Source organism: Pleurodeles waltl, chromosome 9, assembly GCF_031143425.1.
Source record: "Pleurodeles waltl isolate 20211129_DDA chromosome 9, aPleWal1.hap1.20221129, whole genome shotgun sequence".
NCBI classification, from domain to species: Eukaryota; Metazoa; Chordata; class Amphibia; order Caudata; family Salamandridae; genus Pleurodeles; species Pleurodeles waltl.
The window spans coordinates 874,746,231-874,772,229 of record NC_090448.1 but is presented as its reverse complement, the minus strand read 5'-3'; the positions used below and the strand labels follow the sequence as shown (position 1 = coordinate 874,772,229).

At 45.3% G+C, this 25,999-nt stretch overlaps 1 protein-coding gene across 1 annotated transcript in view; it reads right to left on the bottom strand.

Annotated features, from left to right (window-relative positions):
• The window catches only part of TTC7B (tetratricopeptide repeat domain 7B), a 1,338,716-nt gene that overhangs the window by 681,225 nt on the left and 631,492 nt on the right, over positions 1-25,999 (bottom strand). Inside the window, exons 12-13 of the mRNA XM_069208186.1 lie at positions 8,840-8,957; positions 5,826-5,883 (exon numbers count right to left, since the gene is read on the bottom strand). Coding sequence (XP_069064287.1) covers positions 5,826-5,883; positions 8,840-8,957 — 176 coding nt within the window. The remainder of the gene's footprint in view (positions 1-5,825; positions 5,884-8,839; positions 8,958-25,999) is intronic.

Sequence of the window (25,999 nt, the reverse complement as noted above, 5' to 3'; positions counted from 1 at the left end):
TGCGCCTGTATCAAAAACTCATTTGTGCAACTTTTTATTTATTAACATTTCTCAAATTGGTAAATAAAGAGAAAAAAAGACTTGCCCCATTTTGTTCCATGTTGGTGCACACCTAAAAAATATAATTTGGCTGTTTCTGCCCCCGTGATGGGCAAATCGGCCATTTCTTTAGGACCTTCTACCTCCAAGGGGGGGGCAGAAAGAACTAGGCCACCAGGCTTTTTTTTTTGTGTAATTGACAATGTTGGGGAGCGGCCCCTTGGGGAAGGGTATCTCCCCTTTGGGAAGCAAGTATTTTGGCCCTTTCTGCCGCTCTTGGGAGCTGATCGACCTTTTTTTTTTTTAGGCCCATCTGCTCCCAAGAGGGGCAGATACCACTAGGCAACCAGGGATTCTTTTTGTGTGTGATTACACTATTGGGGAGCGGCCCCTTGGGCAAGGGTCGCTTCCCTTTAAGGGGTGATTATTTTGGCCGTATTTTACCCCCTCTGGGCAGATCAGCCTCATGCTTCTAGGCCCAGCTGCTCCCCAGGGGGGGCAGAAGCCATTGGACACCAGGGATTTTATTTTTGGGCAATAATGCTATTGTGGGGAGCGGCTTGTTTCAGAATGTACCTCACAAAAAATTATTTTTGGGACCACCTGTGAGCGTTGCCTGGTCTGTATTGTTTTATATTTTTTGTTCAGTTTCACGGTTGGCATTAGTGTGACAAATTTAGTTAGAGCTGTTCTGTTTGTAGTTTTATATTTACTTACAGTTAGTTTGTGTTTTGTTTAAAAAAAAATTGATGGCAGTGTGCGTGGACTGGTGTTTGGCTGGCGGTGTGCCTAAGTTTAGTAGCAGTGGTTTTTTGCACATCTCTGAATCTGGTGTTGTGTGTGAGCTTGGTTAGTGGTGTGTGAATAGTGACTTGCTGATGATCACTACACACACTGCTAGCCAAACGCCTGTCCACACACTCCATCAGCCGGTGAATGTTCTGTCAGGCATGTGGGTGTATGAAAGTGATGGGCCCTTGAATGGCGCTGTCTTTTTATGTGAGAGTTGTAATGTGTTGGGCCCGCAGCTGGCAGCGAGAATGGTCTTGTGTGTGTCACATTTGGAAGGTGTGTAAATGGACTGAAAAGCGGTTGGTGCCTTGACGCAGCTTTACAGCTCGCAATTTGTGAGTCATTGGTTCAGTTTTGACCTTTTAATTGTTAACAGTGCATTTCACTTTTGGGAAATCTCTTGTTAACAAATTTAAAATATAGAACCATCATTCACCCTCGTGCCAAATCCAACCAGTATGTGAGTGCACTTGATGAATATATGCTTGTGTACTAATAATTGTCTTTTCTGTATTTCTCTGCCAGGGTGTACATTGTCTCATGTTGTAATGTGCTGCGCCCGCGGCTGGCGGTGTGACTGGCCTTGTGTGAGTCACAGGTTCAGTTTTTTGACCATTCAATTATTAACAGTGTATTTCATTTTTGTGAAATCTCTTGTTAATAAAATGTTATACATTAAACCATCACTCACCCTCGGGCCAAATCCAACCAGTATGTATGTGTGAAAATAATGGTGCTTAGCCACAAGATATATTCATTGCACTTCTCCTCTAAGTTGGGAATTCAATTCACGAAAAAAAGTGACACAGGCGTGGAAGCACACCCCTGACGCGCTAGGTGTCTCGTGGGACTCCAATGATGAAGCATGCCACCAGCTAGGTTGGTGGGTGAGGGCTTTTTTCACAATTTGAGTGTTTGGAACATCACAGAAGTAAGAGACTTGGTAGCGCGCTCGCTTCTTGCCTAGGAAAAATCTACCAACTCTATATATGTTCAAAAAAACTAGACACCCAGGGGAGTACAGGGTGGTGTGCCTCTTGTGGATCCCAACAGATTTTCCTACCCACAGTGCCCTGCAAATCTCAAAATGTGACTAAAATCATATATTTTCCTTGCATTTATGTGCCATATTCTTCCAGAAACAGAAATAGACCAAAAATGTCCTACCACCCAGCATAAACAATCGGTCTCCCGATAAAAATGATACCTCACTTGTGAGGGTGTCCAAAGCAGAGTCAGCGAAAAGCGTATAAAAAAGAAACTGTGCTTATGAACACGCTTTGGTGCCCCCTCAATCTCTTCATGTTTCTGGCCCTTCCCTTTTGCAGCCACTTGGCCCACCCACACATGTGAGGGATCATTTTTATCAGGAGACCAAGGGGAACGCTGAGTGGTAGGAAATTTGGGACGCCCCTCAGATTCCAGAACTTTCCATCACAGAAATGTGGGGAAAATGTGTTTTTAGACAAATTTTGAGGTTTGCAAGGGATTCTGGGTAAAAACGTGGTGAGAGCCACACAAGTCACCCCATCCTGGATTCCACCAGGTGTCTAGTTTTCAAAAGTGTACAGGTTTGCTAGGTTTCCTTAGGTGCCGGCTAAGCTAGGGCCAAAATCCACAGCGAGGCACATTGCAAAAAATGAGTCAGCTTTCAGTGGAAAAATGTGATGTGTCTATGTCGCGTTTTGGGCTGTTTCCTGTTGCGGCCACTAGGCCCACCCACACAAGTGAGGTATCATTTTTATCGGGAGAATTGGGGGAACACAGAATTGGAGAACAAGTGTTATTAACATCTCCATTTGCAATTTCCAAATGTAAGACTGTGTAAAAAATAAGTCTTTTTGAGAAATGCCCTCTAATTCACATGCTAGTATGGTTACCCCTAAATTCAGAGATGTGCAAATAACCACTGCTTCTAAACTGCATATCTTATGCCCATTGCAGGAATAAATAGGTTTCCTTGATACCTATTTTTCACTTTTGATATTGTACCAAAGGAATTGCTGTATACCCGGAACACAATGAAAAACCATTGCAAGGTGTATGTAGCTCAGTTATTGGCTCTAGGTTGCTTGGGTTCTTGGAGAAACTACAAACCCTATATATCCCTACAACCAGAAGGGTTCAGGACACATAACAGTATATTGCTTTCAAAAAGCCTTCTCAGAAAAGTTAAAGATGAAAATTTAGACACCAATGTCTGTTTTTTTCAACTCAATTTCAAAATGTGTTTACTTCAAGTGTTACTTTCGATAGGAAAACCTTGAGGGATCTACACAAATGACTAGTTGCTGAATTCAGAATTCTGTCGATTTTTCAGAAATGTATAGCTTTCCGGGATCCACCATTCATTTTATACCCATTTCTGTCACTCAGTGGAAGGAGGTTGAAAGCACAAAAAATAGGAAAAATGGGGTATGTCCCAATAAAATGCCAAAACTGTGTTGAAAAACTGGTTTACAGATTCTAGTCTGCCTGTTTCTGAAAGCTGGGAATATGGTGATTTTAGCACCACTAACCCTTTGTTGATGCCATTTGCAGGCAAAAGAACAGATGCTTTTTTCTGTGGCACTTTAATCCCTTTTCCCCAAAAACTTCTCAGTCCCCTCCAGGGGAATTCTCAGACCCTAGGTACCTTTAGAATTCACGCCCTGTTGGAAAAAAAGGAAGCAAATTTGGTGTGGACAGCTTATGTGGACAAAACGTTATGGGGGGCGAAGCACAAACTACCCCAAATAGCCAAAAAAAGGCTTAGCGCGGGGAGGAAGGCTTAGCAGCAAAGGTGTTAGGACATAATATTTTTGCATGCTACTGTTCCCTGGTGTCCCACTATGAAGCTGTGGTACAGTAGACAAGCCTCCTACAACACACGGTGAAACAAAGGCACGCGCAGAACATGTCTCACATCGCCATGGTTTATGCTCTTGTTAGAACGGCATGTTCAGTGCTTGTGCCACTTACTAAGAAGAGGTCCGGAGATAAACAACACAGCCAAGCCTAATCTGAGAATTCAGTGTCGCTGGTATGATGACAGGTTTATATAAGAATCCTTCGGTCCTAACCGAGAGGTGCCCAGTTCATTCAGGGGCCAGCAAAAAATCCGAATTTGTTGACATCCACTTTTCAAAACAAAGTGCAAGCATCAGCTCTTCAGGGTGGAAAGATGCAAAGAGGAATGAAAGTCTTTTGTTCTAATGCTACTGCAAGCGATATGGTAAACGTGTTTGACTTTCCTTTGTTTACAGACACGTGATGGTTTGATAAAACTGTGAGCTCTCGAACAAACAGGGCTCGTTCAGGGTGCAAGAACGTAGTCTCTGTGGCAATCCACAGACACTGCCACTATATGACGCGAGTTTGTTGCTCAGCTTGACTCTTTTAAGCGTCTCTATCTAATTCTGTTTCTCAATCATGCTCTCTCTCCTTCTCTTATATTACCTCTTCCCCTCTCTCAAGCAGTCACTGAGCTAATAAAATACTTATTTTTAGGTACTTCAAAAGTTGCAATATTGTTCAGGCAGAAACAAGGACCATTTGTAAAATCTTAAGCATTGCAACCAGGAATAACTTAAGGCTAGCTGAAAAGTATTGTCACTGGAAGAAGGTATGTTACATAAGGCTCAAATATTGGAGCCATTAACGGATTCTAGGAAGTAAAGTTCCTTGGGAGATATAGACCTATGTTCAATCCATTATCCGTGTCTCAGGGGACGTAGGAGGCTGGTGGGAAAAACAATAAATAACTTGTACAATCTGCAGACAGCTCAGCCATGATTTGAAGATTACTTCTAAGTTGAGGACATCTGAAGCACTGTCCTGACAAAATAAGTATTATTTTGGAGACTCTTTCATAATCAGATTGTCTTTTTACTTTTGCTACAATAGGCTGTAGTCTGTGGTCTATATGTCTCCTAGGTCCTTAGGGACTGTACACAAAGGAAATGGAAGGATTTCCATTCGTTCATGGCCTTTCTTTATCTCTCTTGGCTGGTATGATAGGAAAGTAATGCACTTTGCTCCCATAGCAGTTGGTTTCCCTTGACACTTTTTTCTGGGAATTATCTCAGAAACGGGTTTTTACTTGCAGGAAGCATATGTGCTTTACAAAACTCCATAATACTTGATATAATCCTTCAACAGGGAAGTAGTGGTCATGGTACTGAATGAGAGGGGAGAAGAAACTATAGTCCTCCCCATCTGGGACAACAACTGGCTGCTAAGGTACTACAGAATTAGCAGCAACGTCCGATAGGTTTTGAAACATGCCATCAAGCAAGTCTGGGAGGCATTTCAACAAGACTGACTGCATAGAAGCAACATCATAAAGGTATACGGAAACAAAGGAACGCAAGAGTGAAAATTCACAGTGCTTAATTTGTAAAAGAATAAGTATTTGGGCGCAAAGTTTTGCTCGGGAGCCTTTAGATGGTCAAAGATCGAGGTGCCGACTACCAAGGCTGAGTAGTCTTAATTCCACCTCGTGTCTCATTAATCCACCACCAGGCACTCCATGCCTCTTTATCTCACACTTGCAGGTTATTTTTAATCCCTGCTTTCTACCTTTGTCACTGGATTTCTGCCTTTCTCTTTCTCTCTTTGGTGTATTCCACTTATTCTGGATCAAAGTTTGTGAGAAAAAAAGAGTACCGGTCCCAAAAAATGAGAGCTGGTGCGGCCTTCCTGCAACCACCAGTTCAAATTAAGACACTAATTTAAGCAGAGTGCTCCGTTCACACCAACTGCAGCATATATTTATTTCATTGCTTAATTGAGATACACCACGTTAACCCTCAGCATTTTATACTGGTTTGGATGCATCTAGCATAGGCATCAGATTAGTGTTAACTGTGTGTGCAAAAGATTAAGTACAGCAAAAAGAGAAGACTCCCTAAGGGGAAATACAATGTAAATTAAAAGGATACATTCGAATTCTATTTCCAAAATCATGACACAAGCAGTCTTACTACAAGCAGAAACAAAAACCTTGCTCTTACCTCTGAAATGCAAGGAGAGCTTTCCTCTGAAGGTCCTCCTGCATCCCTCGAAGGGAAGCTAAAGGAAAACAAATACAATTAGTAACCTATGTTTTGTTACGTTGATGATTTGTGTAGAAAGAGATTGGAATGGGCTTCCAATGCGGGCGTTTTTGAAGCACAAGTAAACATGTGACATCAGAGCATTTGCTTTTAAGCCAAGTTTCCATGACACCATCGGCAAAATACCCCAACAATGACATCATAGCAGGAGTCGTCTAAGTGTTCGGGGCTCTCAATTAACAAACAATGTAAAAACCAAAACGAGTCTAAAGATGAATAAAGCCAAGCCTCCTCCGCCATTTCTCTTCGTGAGATCACCGGATGGCATTAATGCTGCACAAAGGGTAGCCTTTGTTGTGCTGTGCTTCTGGGGCCTGAATGCAGAACTTCATGCATTGCTCATGCTTTACCTCTATTTACATTCACTGTGCCACGTCGGGTATAGGGCACACTGCTCTCGGAAGCACAAAGACATAGAAAATGTGGTCGACATGGCATGCCTGCCGAGCAGATATCTAGCACGGACAATTTTAGGTACAGGCAATACAAGACAGCTGCCGAGGGTTTCACTGGTGGGGAGCGTTAGGTTGCTACTGCAAATAGCAATGAATGCCTGGGGTGCCGGAAATTATTAATCAAAGTGCCACTTAACCTAGCAGCACAACAATTTCCCCTGGTCCTTAGCCTGCTAAATGAAAAATATTTTTGTTTTAGCTCATCAAATACCAGCCCCATGAGTCAGGATGCTAACATACTATTTAAATATGGCTAACTTTTCTGATCCTGTGCTCGTTTAATGTCTTGTCCTCTATGAATGCCACTTTTACCATGCACTGACTTTCTTCCTACGACTTCAGGGAGGAGGTCTTGGTAAGCAGTATCCTGCTTGTCAACAGCTGCTGCTGTGGACCTCCCAGCCCTGCATGGAATTTCACTGCTCTTTGTGGGGAACTACAATTCATATAATCATAGCCATGCTTAAAGTGGAGTATTCATGAGAAGCGACAAACTGCAAGAGCACGAAATCGGCATGAGGGTGAACCTTCTCATTCACAGAAGGCTTTGTAGTCTCATGAAGATGGATATAATTCAAATAAAGAATTAGAAAGGAGCATTAGCAAAGCCAATAGGTCTCCCTTTTGAGACCTACTAGCTCTGCCAATGGTTTCTTTTCATGCAGGAACAAAAGAAAAAAAAAAGGACGACATTATGTAGATCTGACATGCATCATGACATAAGCGCATGCCAATACGAGATGGGTTGGTAAAAAAAATAATAATAATAATAATTCATTTTTATTCATAAAGTGGAAGGACTGGCAGCAATTCTCAAGGTCTCCCCCCCCCCCCCCAAAAAAAGGCCATACTAGAAGCACGGGAGCTGGGGAAGAAGCCCATGAGGGAGGGAACAACATGGTCGAGTGGAGACATATATGAGGGAAAGAACTCCAGGAAGGAGAAGGGAGAAGCAGACAGATAAGAGCAACAAGGACTGTAGGTGAGAGAAGCACATGGGTGAGAGAGAATAACAAGGAGCACGGGAGAGAGCAACAAGGAGCACTGAGTGAGGGACAACTGGAAAACACATGCACTCTTATGGAGTGCTTAAACAAAAAGAAAAAAGTAGTTCCCTTAAAGAGAGCAGGGGAAGGTCACAAGTAAAGAGGATATGCTACAGTGGTAGGATAACCAGAAGATGGACAAGGCAAGCCATTGAATAAGGAGCAAGCAAATGAGGGTGACTTTAAAATCAACCAATGGTAAGCAATGTGAAGGCTTTAAACCCATTGTTAGTTCCTGATAAGATGACAATAGGCCTTTTGTAAACAGGCAGCTTGTGCTGTCTGGTAGGCCTGACCTAAAAAGGATAGTCTTGAGAGATTGCAGGAAATGCATTACAGTTGAGTCAAATGTGCAGCCAACACGTACCCGTACATTTAACACAATCTTTGTGATTGATATTACAGTATTAAAAATGTTGTAAGATCATATCACATGATGACAAAGTTATGTCTCCAAGTACAAAACGAAGGAGCTAATTTTCCATTTTTAAATACTGACAAACGTGTAAATGTTTTTGCAAACTACGCTCCCTTGAAAGATAAATTTGCCTGAATGCCACAAATACCCCTTGTGCTAATCTAATAATTTATTCATAGTCTAACCTCAAATTTTCAGATGAGCGCATGATTCACTTAAATATGGGTTACACTCACATAAGTCACAAAATACACGTCAAATGTTGCCAATTTCGCATTCAACTGTCTGAAGGTACCTACAGGGTAATTCTCTGAATCATGGGGTCTTACTTGTAACTGAGCTGTACTTGGGAACTTTTACTGTGCAAATCGGCATCTGGGCCCAAATGCTTTGCAGAGTAAAAAGGAAACAAAGTTATAGAATGCCACAGTACCTTCCCTGGAGCAAACAGCTCCACCATCCGAGTGAAATTTACAACCACATATGCAATGAAGATGTAAACTACACCCAGATCGAAATCCAGCACATACCGAAAAACTCGCACTGGTCAGTGCATCTTATGAAATATGCCTATGCCTTTTTTCAAGCTGGTGGTCAAAAGGAACACAATGCCAACAAGGCTTTAAATTAGCAGAATTTGACAAGTAAAAGTAACGGTAGCATGCATGGAGTCAATGAACACCTAGCACTATCCAAATTATTCATGGCTTGTGGTACATTGTCATAATCCATGAATTTACAAATTTTATCACTCAAATAGCACTGACACAATTTATTAGGCAATGAAAGTGACAGGCTGAGTAATCGCTGCTATAATTAAAAAATGTGATACCTGAGATAAAGAAAACTCTTAGAACTGGCGCCTTAACCACCTGAACACACTCATACCAGCTTAGGGAGGACCAGTGAGAAAGAAAGGACAGAGACATGAACTCACTTGCGACAAAACTGGACATTCTGTGTGCAGCCATTGTGTTTAATGTACAGCCTTACCGTCTGTTGCCTGCAAACTGTATGTCAGTCCCAAAGCGAGGTAGCCTTTTGCTTTGAACTCAGACGACCTGTCACCCAGTTCAACCACCATTTTGGCAAATCTCTCAGCTTCGTCCATCTGAAAAATATACAAAAAACAAAAGGGTGTGTGTTGAAGGATTATTAGTTCTGTTTCGAATCGGGTTTCTACCGACTCTTTACAGCTATTATTTAGAATGCATATTATTTTCCATCACTGGAACTTAGTAAATACTGTTTCAAAAAAAGGCTCACAGTGTAGGTTACTAAAGCAGAGCCTACATCAATAGCTCAATGGGATTATCTGTTGCATTGTTCAAATCATATATGCGCCATGGGAGTACACCTATAATTTTTTATACAAGTATATTTTGTTATTATTGTAAGAACAATAGAAAAAAATAGAAAAATAGACAAAGAATCATACTTATTAATTTATTTAGCAGTCAAGAAGGATACAGAATGTTTATCGTCTAGATGCCATTGTCACATCTATCTCTGGAAGAAAAAGTTACCAACTTGGAATATCATGGGTATCTTCATTAAACCCCTAAACCTATTATAAGGTTGGATCATCGGATCTCAGAAAACGTCTTCAAAAGGGAGAAAAAAAGCAATCTCCAATTAAAACGAAACAATACGACCTAAAAGAAATGTTTTTCTGTTTATCTTCTTGACGATTCGAGTTAATTTCCCAAATGATGTTCCACTCACTCGACTCCGACAACCTAACAAAGTCCAGCATGCAGGTGCATTCCACGAACATCGGGGCATGTATCTCTGCAAAGCTATCAAATACTTGAAGAATGTCACCTTTCAGAAGCAGTGTGTTCCTTTTCTATGTCACAATGGTAGAGTTGCAGATGCACTCAGGCTCAGTAGTAGCGCTGGACCTCGAGATTTTGGCCTAAACAAAATGTGTTGAATTCTGGCTTCATATGCTGAAAAGAAGCTGAGTGTCATGCTGAAATCAAAAAGTTACTTTGTGATTCACTGGTTGAGAGCGTTCAAGTGAAGAAGGCATCACAATGCAGAAGATGTTTCAACCAAATTTATGCCTAATCAGCTCCTATCCAAGCTATCATAGGATTGAGATTATTATCATTAAAAAAGAGCAGATTGCTCCTAAACCAGAACAAGAAATAAAGAAAAAGAGATGTCAACAGAAACAGAAAAAGCAGAAGCCCTGTACTTCAGAAATAATTCTCAGATGGTGTGAATATAACATTTAAAATCTGTAATGACAAAGTTATTCTGTAGAATGAATCATAAACTCATACCAAATAATTGTAAAATGAATCAATCCCTGGTTCTGAACCATTTCTTGCAAAATGCTGAATAGCTCTGCAATCTCCAGATATCCAACAGATGTTTAAAAGTTTACAAGGATAGAATGAGGTCGTGTCAATTGCTACTAGCTTTTGACCTCCCACAAAAAAGGTCAGCCTATTTGCTTTGGCTTTTGTATTGCCAATTTAAGGCTGATTGTTCACCTAAGACATTGGTGTTCACTCATTCTACAAGACGGAATAGTTTCTTACCTGTAATTCCAGTTCTCTCGTAGGGGAATCTCCACTGAAGTCATAAGCATTTGAATAGTTCCGCCCATGTGCAGATATCCTGGAGCACTTCTTTATATAATCTCTCCTTAAGTGTAGATGTCAGCCTTACTTCAGGAAGGCCTGCAGAAACACTTAAGAAAAAACAAAATATGCAGCCTAGGCAGACTGGCAACAGTGGTGCAATTCTTCAGATCTTACTTAGAAAAGAGTTCAAACACCCGTATAAATGCATAATTTGAGGTAAATGTTTTACGCAAGAGCTCAAATCTCCATCACAAACCCTTTTCCGTAAAAGAAATATATGAAGAATAAAAGGACAGTGTAGACCCAAGGGCTGCTATTATGTGAGTCTAAAATGTGACTTTGCCTTTAGTGCTGCAGAGACCACAAGTATTCCATCATGCTCAGTAGGTGGCAGTTGCTTCAGGCTTTTTTGACAATAGTTACCAGTAATCCTTAAATGCAATACTTTCCTCTGCAATGTCCACCGGAGAGGAGGGAGGGCTGTTTATGACTTCAATGGAGATTCCCCTATAAGAGAACTGGAGTTACAGGTAAGAAACTATTTCTTCTCTCATAGGGGATCTGAATTGATAGTCATCAGTATTTGAATAAAATAGAAAGTCCATCCCCCATAATTGCGGTGGAAAGAACAGAAGAGAGAAGATCAGACTAGGCAAATAAACTTCTGAGGGAGGCTTGTCCTACTTGAGCATCTGTCCTAGAGTCAGAGTCCAAACAGTGTTGTTTGGGGAATGCGTGAACAGATCCCCATGTGGCCACTTTACAAATTTTGATAATAGGGACATTATTCATCAAAGCATGTAGAATGGGCCTTAGGTCTTGCCACCAAAGGATTGTTGGCCTTTTGGAAACACAAAGTATGTAGGATACAATTCAGCGGGAGAGGGATTATTTGGAAGTGGCCAAACCTACAAGGACCAGCCCCTAGTTGACAAAAAGTTGGCCCAATCAGTGCAGGTCACATGTCTTGTCCAGATAAAAGTTCAAGACCCTCCTTACATCTAGGGAATGAAGGAGTCTCTCTGCTGGAGAAGAAGGATTCTGAAAAAAGTTTGGCAAATAAATCATTTTACTAACATGAATATCCGAAATAACTTTGGGAAGAAATTTCAGATGGGTTCTGGGAACTACCTTTTTGGAACGGAAAACTGTTTAAGGTTCGCTAACTCTCTGAGCGGGTGTGATCGCTATGAGTAAAGCTTCTTTCCAAGAGAGATGCCGTAGAGATGCCTTATGAATAGACTCTAATTGATATTGCATTAAACATAAAAAAGACTAAGTTAAGCTCCCAAGGAAGGGAAGGACGCCTGATGGGATGGAAGATCTTTTTTTACCCCTCAAGGAAATCTTTAATTACTGGGAATTTGAAAAAAGAGGTTTGTGAAGGACACTTTCTGAGGGCAGTAAGAGCCTTCAAATGAACGTTTATTAAGGAGAATTTTAAGACAGATTTTGCCAAATAGAGGCTGTAGGGAAGGATGGCTTCTTCTTGACAAGATGTAGGGTCTAAGCCCTTGGAAGAACACCAAATACAGAATTTCTTCCACTTGAAGGCATAAGTTGTATGGCTTGACAGTCACTTGGCCTCTTTAATAATGTCTTGTAGCAGTTTCAGGTGTCCATAATGCACTAGCTCAGGAGCCATGCTGCCAATTACAAAGAGGAGAGATTGGGGTGAACCATCTGGCCTCCAAACTTCGTCAGTAGGTCTAGACGTTAGCTTGAGATTTGGACGCTGTGACCAGTGAGGGAGGTCCGTGAACCACCACTGACATGGCAACTCTGGGGCTATCAGGATGAGTCTGGCCCTCGAGTGGGCCAGCTTGAGGAGGATCATAGGGATTGGAGGAAAGGCATAGAGAAATCTGCCTGACCAGTTCATACTTTGGGTATTCCCCAGGGTCCCTGGTTGGAAGTACCTTGAGGCATAGTCTTGGCATTTCTTGCTTTCTGCGGTGGCGAACAAGTCCATGCGCGGAGAGCACCACAGCCTGAAGCTGTTTTGCACGACGTTGTCATGAAGGACCCATTAGTGTTTTTTCTTGCTGGGCTCTGCAGAGGGGGCCTTTCTGCACATTTTGCATACCTGGGAGGTGAGTTGCCGGGATCTGCAGTTACTGGCTATGAATCAGCTCCAAATTAATTTGGCTTCATAGGACAAAGGTCTGGAACTCATTCCACCTGCTTGTTGAGGCAGTACATTGAGGTTGTGTTGTCTGTCTGAACAAGCAGGGTTTGGGTCTTGAATGAGGAGCAAAATGATTTGAGCGCAAGGTGGACTGCCCTGAGCTCAAGGAGGTTGATGTGACTCCCCACCCAGTAATGATGCATCAGTTACTATAGTTTGAGAAGGAGCCTGTTGTTGTTGGAAAGGCACCCCGTAAAGAGGGTTGGTCGGAGAGCGCCACCATATCAGAGACTGCTTCACATGAAGGGAGAGGACGATCTTTTCTTCCCAGTTGACCGTTGCTTGATTCCACTGACCCTCAAGACATTCCTGAAGGGGAAGCTTGTGAAGGCGGGCATTCGGAGTGAGAAAAATAAATGAGGCTGCTGTATGGTGTCAAGGGAGGTTCCTAAATACTGTGGAGTCTGAACTGGACTTGAGATTGACTTGCTGTGGTTGAAGTGCAGGCCCAATTGTTGTAATGTCACTGGGCTTCTTGTGAAGTTGATGTTTTGATTAGCCAATTGTCTAGACAGGGATAGACAAAGATGCAGTGCCTCCTGAGATGTGCAGCCACTACTGTCATGCACTTGGAAAAGGTTTTGGGAGCTGACTAGAGACCAAATGGAAGGACCTGGTATTAATAGTGGTCCTGCCCCACTACAATTTTCAAGAACTTGGGGTGTTTCTTTGGGGCGGGTATATGATAATACGTGTCATGGAGGTCTATAGAACAAAGTCAATCTAATAGATCTGATGTAATCCCAGCATCAGAACATTTTTCTCTCCGAATCCATTTGCTGGCTGTTTTTAAGTCAAGAATGGGTCTGAAATCGTTCTTGCCATTATTCTTCAGCAGAAAGTATCTGGAGTAGATACCTGGTTCCCATTGTTTCTGGGGGACGACCTCCACTGCATTCTTCTGAAGCAAGATGTTGACGTCTTTCCAAAGCATGTGCAAATGATGCCTGGATGGTTTTAGTCGTATGGTCGGAGGAGAGCTGGTGAATCTGAGACAATAACCAATTTGAACAATATTTAGCACCCAGGACTGTTTTGTGATCTTCTGCCACTTTGAAAGATAGTGTGTGATGCTTACCCCCACCGGAGTGGGCAACAGAAGAGGAGGAAGAGAAGATTCATTGTTCAGCACCTTTTGTGGGTTTACCCCCTTGAGCAGGTTGCTGCCCAGCTCTCCCTCTAGAATGTCTTTGTTGTTGGTGCTTTTGGTAAGGTCCTGTTGCTGTGGCTGCTAGCGACTCTGGTACCAATGAGGGGTTTGAACCCTCTGAGCGTAAAACCGGCATTGGTAAGGCCTGAAGGGACATCTTTTATCTTTTGAGGCCGAAAGCCTTTAGTGTTTCCATTTCGACTTCATGCAAGCCATCTTTTCGTCCATGTGGCTCCTGAAGAGGGTAGATTCAGAAAATGGAAGATTCAAAAACTGTTGCTAGGACTCAACTCAGGTTTCAACGATGTGAGCCATAGCCAAGAATGTTGTCTCAAATCTATGTTATGACAATATTCATGAGCTTGAAAGGAAGACCCAGTGCCGGGTCTTCCTTTCAATGTTATGAGCCTTTGGCTATTTTGATGTCTAGGGGGTTGGCCCTCATGACCCATGCACCAAAAGTGCCATAAATCGTATATATTGAATATAAGAAGAAGGTGCGGTATCAATTCACCTTGACCCCCAATTTTTTCATTTGAAAGAATATTCATGAGCTGCTAACAATGAGGAATCTGCTGCAGGGCTGATTACTTGGTTTGATATCATGAGACCTTCGTTTACTATTTCTAGAAAGTCCACTCTCCTGTCCCTGGGAAGGTCGTTAACAATTTGTTGGATAGAGTCCCTAAGCACTTTATTATATCTACCCATGAGGGTGGTGGCACTTGCGGCTTTCATGGTGGCTGCAGCTGTGTTACAAACCTGGCGACCAACAGATTCCAATTTCTTGCTTCCCTTATCAGGAGAAACAGAAGAAGCAGGAGTGGTAGCGGATACTTCTTGGCTGTCAGAATGACTACTGAGTCAAGGGGTGGATCCACCACGAGGAATAGAGGATCTTGTTCCAGAGGTCCACATTTCTTCTGTAGCCTAAAAGGAGCTATTTTGGTCGTTGCTGGGGTGAGAAAAAGCTCCACTGTAGGCTTCAACAATCCTTCCACCAATGGAAGTAGGGACCTTGACGTCGATCTCTGTTAAAGCGTTTCAAAGATAACAGATGTGGTAGGTGTAGGAACCAACATCCGTAGGCTTAGCTTTGCTGCGCCCCTTACTAAAACCTCCTGGAAGGATGATATATGTTGTTCACCAGAAAGAAGCGAGGAGGCGGAGAATCAGTTAATGTCGGTGAGAAGCGTCCTGTTGAAGATGAAGAGGACGTTGTGTGTCTGGATCAATGTCTAAATGATGTGCTTGTCCAAGAACAGTTGCTGCGATGGCAAGAGCACCTAGAAGATGACAAATGCCTGGAATGATGTCTGTGGTGGCGTGACCAATGGCGCATTCTGGAGCGCGATTTAGGCTGTGGCGGTGCCATAGATTCATGTGCAGGTGGATAAACAGGAGGTGCAGGAGGTGTAAGCTGAGGAAGAGGTGGTGGTGGAGGAGGCGAATCCGGAGTACTATTGGTGATGAAAGGGAATAAGCCCTTGAGTACCCAGAGTCAGTTGAAGAATTTATACACCTCCTTTTTCTCCTCAACATCGAGATGGACTTCGACCTCAGATGATGACTCACAGGCAACCCCTGTCACCAACGTCTATCTCCACGACATTGAACAGCTCCATAGTGCCAAAGGATCTGCCCGCCTTGACCTCGATATGCTTTACGATGAGTATCTCACAGTGTGAGTCAACGGTGTATGGGTTCTATCTTGTCTCAACATCGATCAGTGTGGTTTCCTTGACAGAGAACCATTCCTCGACAGCAAGCAAGTCAGTGCTGTACCTGGTCTCAACGTCAACTAACTCAACGTTGATCGGGAAATTTGGCATTTTTGAGCTGGCACTCTCTTTGTGGACCTTCCACACCCCTCAGAGGCAGAAATGAGAGCCCTGGTAGAGGACTGACCCCCTACCCGCTTTGAAGTCTCACTTTGAGACTGCGCTGCTCTTCTGTGCCATGGAGATGAATCGTCTCTCTCTCCCTCAGGGTACAGCATGAAAACGTCTTGCAATGTTGGCACTGGTCTGTAAGATGACTAGAGGGAGGGCAGGGAATACAGACGTATTCCTCCCACATGCAGGACACTGGTGAAACAGAGAAGGCATAATAATAAAGACAACGCCTCAAGTTTCTGTCAGAAAAAGCCTCAAAATGTGAGAGAATGATGAAATATGTTGAGTGGCGTAGTTTAAACCAAAATTCACAAATTAATTTTAAAGAAAAGCTAAAAGGCCGAGTTCAGTGTTCCAGGATCCTGTCACCAGGGACCAGATAAAAGAACTGAAGCAAATACCACCTACTGAGCATGATGGGATAATGGTGGTCTCTGTAGCCTTAAAGGCACTGTCATGGTTTAGAATCATATAAGAATCATATAATAGCATCCTATGGGGCTACACTGTCCTTTTATTCTTCATCTCCTTCTTTTACAGAAAAGGGTTTGTGAATGAGATTTGAGCTCTTGTGTAAAACATTTATCTCTAATTATGCAGAATATGAGTGTTTTAACACTTTTCTATGTACAATCTGAAGAATTGCACCACTGTAGCCTACTTGCCTAGGCTGCATATTATGGCGCTAATTATGACATCGGCGGTCTTTTCCCAAGATCGTCAATGTCACGGGCGCCAGAAGACCGCCACTGCTGGCGGTCTTCTGCCCGCCATAATATTGACACTGCTGGATTTCCGCCACAATTATGGCAGAAATCCAGCAGCAGTCATGCTGGCGGGCGAGGCGGCTGGGCGATGCTACCACCTGCACCGCCACGCCAGAAGGACGCCGCCAACTGTATCATGGCCATTCATATGGCCTGGCGGTGTCCTGCTGGCAATCCGTTCTAACCGGAAAGGCTATCCAAGGGAGCATGTCTGTAAAAAAACTTGAGAGGGGACAGTGCAGTGCCTTGCGGAATAATGAGCTGCTAGCTCTGAAATTTTCAGACAGGAGGGATGTGTACATGCTATCGACCATCCATGATGAGAGTACTTCCCCTGTGGCTGTTTGGGGTCAGGTTGCGGAAGTGAGCAAAACCTGCGTGCATTTTGGACTACAATAGGCACATGGGTGGTGTTGATAGAGTAGATCAGAGGTTGGAACCTTACACTGCTCTTCGTAAGTCTTATGTGTGGTATAAAAAGTTGGCCCTACATTTATTTCATTTGGCAACTTTTAATGCCTTTATTGTATACAAGGATTGTTCACCTGAGTCAAGGATGACATTTGTTAAATTTCAGGAGTCGGTGATAGAAAGCCTTATTGTGGTGGAACCGGCAAGAGTTCCTAGAGTAGAAGTGGTGGAGGATGTGGCTAGATTGAAAGATCGGCACTTTCCAGATCACATTCCTCCCACTCCCCAAAAAAAACATGCCCACAAAGAAATGTAGAGTATGTGCCCGGAGATCAATCCGGAGGGAGAGCCGGATGTACTGCCCCGAATGCCCTTCAAAGCCTGGGCTGCGTGTACCCAGCTGTTTTCAGAAGTTACCACACAAGGAAAAACTTTTGGGAAATACTGTGAGCGTAAGCTGTCTGTTTTATATTTTCATATGTTTCACGGTTGGCATCTCTGTCGTGTATTTAGTTACAGCTTTTGTGTTTGTAGTTTTGTGCTTATTTTATAATTAGTGGTTTCTTTGTTGTTTATAAATAAAAAAAAGTGATTGCGGTGTGCGTGGGGTGGCGCTTGGCTGGCGGTGTGCGTGGGGTGGCGCTTGGCTGGCGGTGTGCTTGGGGTGGCGCTTGGCTGGCGGTGTGCTTGGGGTGGCGCTTGGCTGGCGGTGTGCTTGGGGTGGCGCTTGGCTGGCTGTGTGCTTGGGGTGGCGCTTGGCTGGCGGTGTGCTTGGGGTGGCGCTTGGCTGGCGGTGTGCGTGGGGTGGCGATTGGCTGGCGGTGTGCTTGGGGTGGCGCTTGGCTGGCGGTGTGCGTGGGGTGGCGCTTGGCTGGCGGTGTGCGTGGGGTGGCGCTTGGCTGGAGGTGTGCGTGGGGTGGCGCTTGGCTGGCGGTGTGCGTGGGGTGGCGCTTGGCTGGCGGTGTGCTTGGGGTGGCGCTTGGCTGGTGGTGTGCTTTGGGTGGCGCTTGGCTGGCGGTGTGCTTGGGGTGGCGCTTGGCTGGCGGTGTGCGTGTGGTGGCGCTTGGCTGGCGGTGTGCTTGGGGTGGCCGGTATGCGTGGGGTGGCGCTTGGCTGGCGGTGTGCGTGGGGTGGCACTTGGCTGGCGGTGTGCGTGGGGTGGCGCTTGGCAGTCCACACTCCCATCAGCTGGTGTGATTCTTGTATCAGGCATGTGGGCGTATGTAAGTGATGGGCCCTTGAGTAGCGCGGTCTGTCGATGTGAGTGTTGTAATGTGCTGGGCCCGTGGCTGGCGGTGTGAATGGTCTTGTGCGTGTCATGTATGAAAGGTGTGTGAATGGACTGTAAAGCGGTTGGTGCCTTGTCGCGGCTTTACAGCTCACGAGCTGTGAGTCATTGGTTCATTTTTTTGCCTTTCAGTTATTAGCAGTGCATTTCATTTTTGTGAAATCTCTTGTTAATAAAATTTTATCCACTGAACCATCACTCACCCTCGTGCCAAATCCAACCAGTATGTGTGCTAAAAAATGACAAAACCTGCTCCGCTGTAATCAGGCGTCGCAGCACACCTGTGACACGCTAGGTGCCTCGGGTGGGACCCCGATGATGAAGCATGCCACCAACTTGGTTGGTGGGTGAGGGGTCTTCTTCACATAACCTAAGTGTGTTTCTTTTCACAATTTTAGTGTTTGGCACATCACGGATGTATGTGCACACATCAAAATGATATATTACAAAAATACCTGTGTTTGGGGGGGAGGGCCCACCTATGTTTTTGGTCCTGGGTGCGGCCTTCATCTAGGGAAACCTACAAAACCCAGAAACATTTAAAAACTAGACACCCCAAGGAGTCCAGGGAGGTGTGGCTTGCGTGGCTCCCCCAACATTTTCTTACCCAGTCTCCTCTGTAAACCTCAAAATGTGCATAAAAAAGCATATTTTCCTGACTTTTCTTAGTAGGATCACCGCTCCAGCACAAAATTCCTACTCCCCAGTTTTCCCCTCAGTCTCCCAAGTAAAATGACACCTCACTTATGTGGGTCCCCAAAGCAGAGTCCGTCTAAAGATGTATAAAAGAATATGCCCTTATAAACTCGCTGTGCTATCCCTTCTATCTCTTCAAGTTTTGGGCCTTATTCTGTTGCAGGCACCTGGCCCACCCACACAAGTGAGGTATCATTTTTATCGGGAGACTTGGGGGAATGCTGGATGGAAGGAAATTTGTGGCTCCTCTCAGATTCCAGAACTTTCTGTCACCGAAATGAGAGGAAAGGGTGGTTTTTTTGGCCAAATTTTGAGGTTTGCAAAGGATTCTGGGTAACAGAACCTGGTCCGAGCCCCACAAGTCACCCCATCTTGGATTCCCCAAGGTCTTTAGTTTTCAAAAATGCACAGGGTTGGTAGGTTTCCCTAGGTGCTGGCTGAGCTACAGGCCAAAATCCACAGGTAGGCACTGTTTTCTTTAAAAAAATGGGATGTGTCCACGTTGCGCTTTGGGGCGTTTCCTGTCGCGGGCCCTAGCCCTACCCACACAAGTGAGGTATCATTTGTATCGGGAGACTTGGGGGAACGCTGGGTGGTAGGAAATTTGTGGCTCCTCTCAGATTCCAGAACTTTCTGCCACAGAAATGTGAGGAACATGTGTTTTTTTAGCAAAATTTTGAGGTTCGCAAAGGATTCTGGGCAACAGAACCTGGTCCGAGCCCCGCAAGTCACCCCTCCTTGGATTCCCCTAGGTCTCTAGTTTTCAGAAATACACAGGTTTGTTAGGTTTCCCTAGGTGCCGGCTGAGCTAGAGGCCAAATTCTACAGGTAGGCACTTCGCAAAAAAACACCTCTGTTTTCTTTCAAAAATTTGGATGTGTCCACGTTGCGCTTTGGGGCATTTCCTGTCGCGGGCGCTAGGCCTACCCACACAATTGAGGTATCATTTTTATCGGGAGACTTGGGGGAACGCTGGGTGGAAGGAAATTCGTGGCTCCTCTCAGATTCCAGAACTTTCTGCCACAGAAATGTGAAGAACATGTGTTTTTTTAGCCAAATTTTGAGGTTCGCAAAGGATTCTGGGTAACAGAACCTGGTCCGAGCCCCGCAAGTCACCCCATCTTGGATTCCCCTAGGTCTCTAGTTTTCAGAAATGCACAGGTTTGGTAGGTTTCCCTAGGTGCCGGCTGAGATAGAGGCCAAAATCTACAGGTAGGCACTTTGCAAAAAACACCTCTGTTTTCTTTAAAAAAAATGGGATGTGTCCACGTTGGGTTTTGGGGCGTTTCCTGTCGCGGGCGCTAGGCCTACCCACACAAGTGAGGTATCATTTTTATCGGGAGACTTGGGGGAACATAGATTAGCAAAACAAGTGCTATTGCCCCTTGTTTTTCTCTAAATGTTTTCCTTCCAAATATAGGAGAGTGTGTAAAAAAGACATCTATTTGAGAAATGCCCTGTAATTCACATGCTAGTATGGTCACCCCGGAATTCAGAGATGTGCAAATAACCACTGCTCCTCAACACCTTACCTTGTGCCCTTTTTGGAAATACAAAGGTTTTCTTGATAGCAATTTTTTACTCTTTATATTTCAGCAAATGAATTGCTGTATACCCGGTATAGAATGAAAACGCACTGCAGGGTGCAGCTCATTTATTGGCTCTGGGTTCCTCGGGTTCTTGATGAACCTACAAGCCCTATATATCCCCGCAACCAGAGGAGTCCAGCAGACGTAACGATATATTGCTTTTGATAATCTGACATTGCAGGGAAAAGTTACAGAGTAAAACGTAGAGAAAAATTGATGTTTTTTTCACCTCAATTTCAATATTTTTCTTTTTCAGCTGTTATTTTCTGTAGGAAACCCTTGTAGGATCTACACAAATGACCCCTTGCTGAATTCAGAATTTTGTCTACTTTTCAGAAATGTTTAGGTTTCTGGGATCCAGCATTGGTTTCATGCCCATTTCTGTCACTGACTGGAAGGAGGCTGAAAGCACAAAAAATTGCAAAAATGGGGTATGTCCCAGTAAAATGCCAAAATTGTGTTGAAAAATTGGGTTTTCTGATTCAAGTCTGCCTGTTCCTGAAAGCTGGGAAGCTGCTGAGTTTAGCACCGCAAACCCTTTGTTGATGCCATTTTCAGGGGAAAAACCACAAGCCTTCTTCTGCAGCCACTTTTTCCATTTTTTTTAAAAAAAACGAAATTTTCACTGTATTTTGGCCAATTTCTTGGCCTCCTTCAGGGGAACCCACAAAGTCTGGGTACCTCTAGAATCCCTAGGATGTTGGAAAAAAAGGACGCAAATTTGGCTTGGTTAGCTTATGTGGACAAAAAGTTATGAGGGCCTAAGCGCGAACTGCCCCAAATAGGCAAAAAAAGGCCTGGCGCAGGAGGGGGAAAAGGCCTGGCAGCGAAGGGTTAAGTAAATCAATATTCTTAATACCAATGTCACATAACATACAATGAACTGCGCTTGCAATTCTGATTCAAACTTGTGACTCTATGAAAGAGTCAATACTGGAGAAGAAATGTGACTTACCTTTAATTGTCGTTCTCCAGCATTGGATTCTCTCATGGGGTCACTAGCCTCGTTCCTCCCCAATCAGAGACTATTGAAAAGTATCCTTTCATTGAGCATTGACAATCTGAAGTATGGGCGTGGCCAGGCACGCCAACATGGCAGCCTCACTTTAGGGGTGCTCCCAATCCCCCTCCGTAATCCATTAAAATGAGTAGCCAGCTAAACTGCTAAAGCCCTGGTAATCACGCCGAGACTGCCGGGGACCCACCTGAGGCAAGTGTGAAGCTGAGGAATCGCAATTACCAGCCTGCAACAGTAGGCAAACCAATGGCTGACAGGCCTAACATGGGGGTTGGGTAGATCTGGGAAGATCTTGCAGCAATCTGACGATGTGGATGCAGAGAAAATGATGCATGTGGACTGGAAACCTGCTACACCCATAGATCTGAACTATATCTGGGCAGAAGTGCCGTCTGGTACCAACACCACCAGAACGTTGAGTGCGAAGCGAGCACTCGGGCCTCCCCATCCTGAGACCTGGGGCTTGGAACATCTGGAGAGTGAACAGGCCTGGTGCACTAGACGGAGGATAGTTGCGGCCTGGAGGCGAGACGCTGACGCTTGCACCTCCTGGGGCCCTTGAGCAGTCCGCTGGAGAGGCGTTACAGACCCCGTGCTGGACTATGCGGGAGCCGGGCCTAGACGACAAGAGGTGGTGCTAGTGAGGCTCCCCTTTTGCAGAGCGGCGAACGGCAGACCCAATGGCGATTTCAGCACCATCAATACTGGCGGAGACTGCCCAGGACACTTGAGGAGAACAGCTGCAGTGGGGAGACGCGACCGAGGACAGGGGTGTTGGGCTGCTTGGGACCCCAGAGCACCTCCACTGAATAGGAGCTGCGGCCCTTGCGGCAAGAGCCTGATGTGTGACGGCATGTGGTGGGTCCACTGGTGGTCGCAGACGCACTAAACCGCAGAGCCGGATAGGAGGGTATTTGAAGGGGACAACTGCCTTAGACCGGAAGTGCCCCGGGGGAGAGCCTTATGGAAGATGGTCCCGGTAGATGGGCCCGCTGGAAGTGGGGGAGCTGTGGAGTGGTGAACCCCCCTGCTGCTCCAGAAGGTTGCGGCTGTGCGTGGTGTCCGTGGCCTGAGGGTACTAAGGAACCGGGAGGACCTGAAGCGGGGTACAATGTACAGAGGCCCGGCAGCTGGAGTACTTTCAACAAGAGGTATGGTGCCGCCAATCCCTGGAAAACAACCGTTACAATTGGCAAAGGTAAGCCACCCAGATCGAACATAGCACAAACGCGGATGAATCAGTACATTACTGGCCATAAAGCTACAGCCACCAGCGATCCCTCAGGAGAGAAAACATCAAGGCATGTCAACAAACTTAATACTATTATGCATGCGATACAATCCTCCCAATTTGTGGTGGAAACAAAAATAGGCGAAGTGTGGCAGAACGTGGCCCTGCTCCAACAAGACCTCCAAAATGCCTCTGCTAGAATTCCGACGGTGGAAGATGAAGTAGCTACCCTTAAAACCCAAGTGGCAGGCTTTTTGACCAAAACGACGTAACTCCACCGCCAGGCAGAAGAAGCAGAGGGTCGTTCGGGGCGCAACAATATACATGTGCTGGGAGTGCCTGAGGGGATGGAGACACAGCAGGCCGCAGACTTTCTGGAGGCATGGATAAAGAGTTGGATGCCACCCGAGTGCCTGTCGACATGGTTTGCGGTCGTGCAAGCCCACCGGGCCTTAAATCTGAGGCCACCTCCGGGGGCACTGCCAAAACCCATGATAGCCTGCATTTTAAAACTGCAGGGACAGAAACACTATACTCATTGAAGCCTGCATGCATCCAGACCTCCATTGCAAAGGTACCAAAGTCCTCCTATTTCCTGACTACATACACGAGGTTCAATAACAAAGAAGGTCTTACACAGAGATTAAGCAAAAGATGAGGTCAATGGGCCTCCAGTACCGCCTCCTCTTCCCGGCAAAACTCTGAGTGATCCACACAAACAAAACCCATTTCTTCAACTCACCAGCCTTGGCCTGGCAATGGCTCACAGAGGAGCACCCAGGCAGTAATACCAAGAGTACCCCAATGTGTACCTCCAAAAGGCCGCGAACTACTGTTGCAAGCACACACCCCCAAGCCCCAGTGCAGCAGAACTCGATCTCAGCGATGACGCTGGGGCCCCAACAGTGATTTCTCTTTGCGAACTCCACTGAAACAAGAAATCTCCTTGTCACCATCTAGGGGTTCGCAGAGCCCAGATGAGATATCTAACCAGGCTCCCCTCTGCCCCCCCTTCCAAATGGTGGCCCAGAATACTGACTCAGACATATCAAGCAGCCCTGTGATCTAACTGTACTTACATTGAAGACTTCTAATTATCCTTTATAGAAAGGAGGACCACCAACAATACCCCCTAACGTAACTCGGCTTAGTGCTAACTGTTGTAGGTTTTGTTTTGTTATGTTTGCAGGGTTATGTTGGAGTTTTTGAACAGGGCGACAGGTGTTTCTGGGAGGGAAGCATGGGGTGGGGTGGGGCGGGAGTTGGGGGAAAAGGTTTTTGTAGGTTTATCAGAATTGGGGGAAAAAAATGTTTTTATCTATCTTTTGTTTGACATACTAGGACACAGTTGCATAGAAAGGTATTACTTATGCACCTCGACGTGAGGCACGCAACATAGCAAACATAAAACAGTGCATACAGGTACATGTACGACAAACAACGAGACACTGAGAGAAACCCCTGCGATTCACTGTCCCCAATATCTGTGGCAACTAACAAGAACTCCACAACGGCAACCGTTAAGAGTCCGGTCTTGGAATGTAAACGGCCTGTTAGACAAGGTGAAGCGTACAGCGGTGCTCACATTTGTCCACCGACACACTACCGATATCCTATTACTGCAAAAGATGCACTTACAGGGCCAGAACTGCCAGATGCAGGCGCGTAGGGGCTATGACATGGTGTCCCATGCAGGAAATACTAGAGGCTTTTGTCGCGCCACTGCACGCGGCACGAGCCAAACCTTCGGCTCGGGCAGCAGCACGCGTTTATCTGACGCGACGCGACCCCTACTGCTGTGTGCTTACAGAGGCCCCAAATTGGGCATGGGGCCTCGTTCTTTTGCTGTTCACCGCGTTGTCAGGTATATCTGACCCTCCCACTCACCTGTACTTTTCTTATTTTCTTCTTTTCTTGGACATCTGGGTGTGCCTTCCTTTATGTTTTTTACTCCTTCCCATGTTTCCTTTCTCTTCCCAGCATTCCTTGTTCCCTATTCTCTATGGTTCCTAGTCCATTCTGTTCTATGTGCTTTTCCCTATCTAAGATGGTGTCCTTTTACTTCCTGTTGGTCGTTTCCTGTTTGTTGGTATTTAAGGGCTGTATTCTTTCTCTCCTTGCGCTGCAACACTTTCTGTTTGGATGGTGTCTTCGCTCCTACTTCCTCGTATTCCTGTGCTGGTTCTCGTCAGTTCGGAATACTTTTTCCTGTATTTGCTCTTGCTGATATTCTCTTCGTTTCTGTTCCTGTTTTAGGAACATTCTTTGTGGAGGTTTTTTCCCCTTTCAGGTTTTTTTTCCCCTCTGGCGCTACTTCTGAGGGGCACAGCCTGCTCTTGGCGTACCCATTGCTGCAGCACCGTGGCTACCAGAAAGAGTCGCCCCTACTTGGGCCAAGGCCGAACCTCGAAGAACAGGATCCACGCCACTCGCTCTGCGGCCTCCAGGGTAAAGCAGCACGTAAGTCGTGACAGATTGCAGCGCCAAATACTCCCGACGTCGTCTAACATCATGGATGACACAGTGGCGGCTGCTCAGGATCCTGATCAATCTCTTTTGGCAACCATTCAGCAACAGGCTCAGGAACTGCAACAATTATGCAACGAGAATGCTGCTTTACGACAAGCTTTGGCCTTTCGCAGTGCGGATGTTCCGGCCGTCTCCACCTCTACTCCTCATTTCTCCGGTGAACCAACTAAGCTGCGAGAGTTTCTTGATGCATTAACTGTGTATTTCGCCTTCCGACCCACCCAATTCTCCCACGACAAGACAAAGGTGGGATATCTTATCAGTGCCTTATCCGGTCCTGCCTTGGCAACCCCGATGGTATCCTCCAATGACCCAGTATTATCTGTCTATCCTGCCTTCGTGAGTCAGTTTAAACAGATGTTCAGTCGTCCAGGATTGAAGGCCTCTGCGGAAGAAATTTTATGTGACATCAATAAAGCCTCACAAGATGTCCTCCAATATATTACCCGCTTTCGACAGCTAGCAGCTGAGACCACTTGGGTGGAACGAACTCTGGTGGCTTTATTCCGTAGAGGACTTAAAGAAGAAATCAAAGACGAGTTGGTACACTCCACCCGAGTTGAAGACCTTCGTGGTCTGATGGATCAGGCTCTTTCCATCGAATACCGTCTCCAAGAGCGACGTATGGAGAAGAGAGAGTAGAGGACCATCTCAGCCAAGCACTTCCCGTGCCTTTATGCATCGTCCCGAGGAACCTCGTCCTCCCGCCAGAGACGCCGAAGGCGAACCTATGCAGGTGGATACCACTCGAGGACCACTTTCCGTTAGCGAGCGGGAAGACAGACATAGGAGGG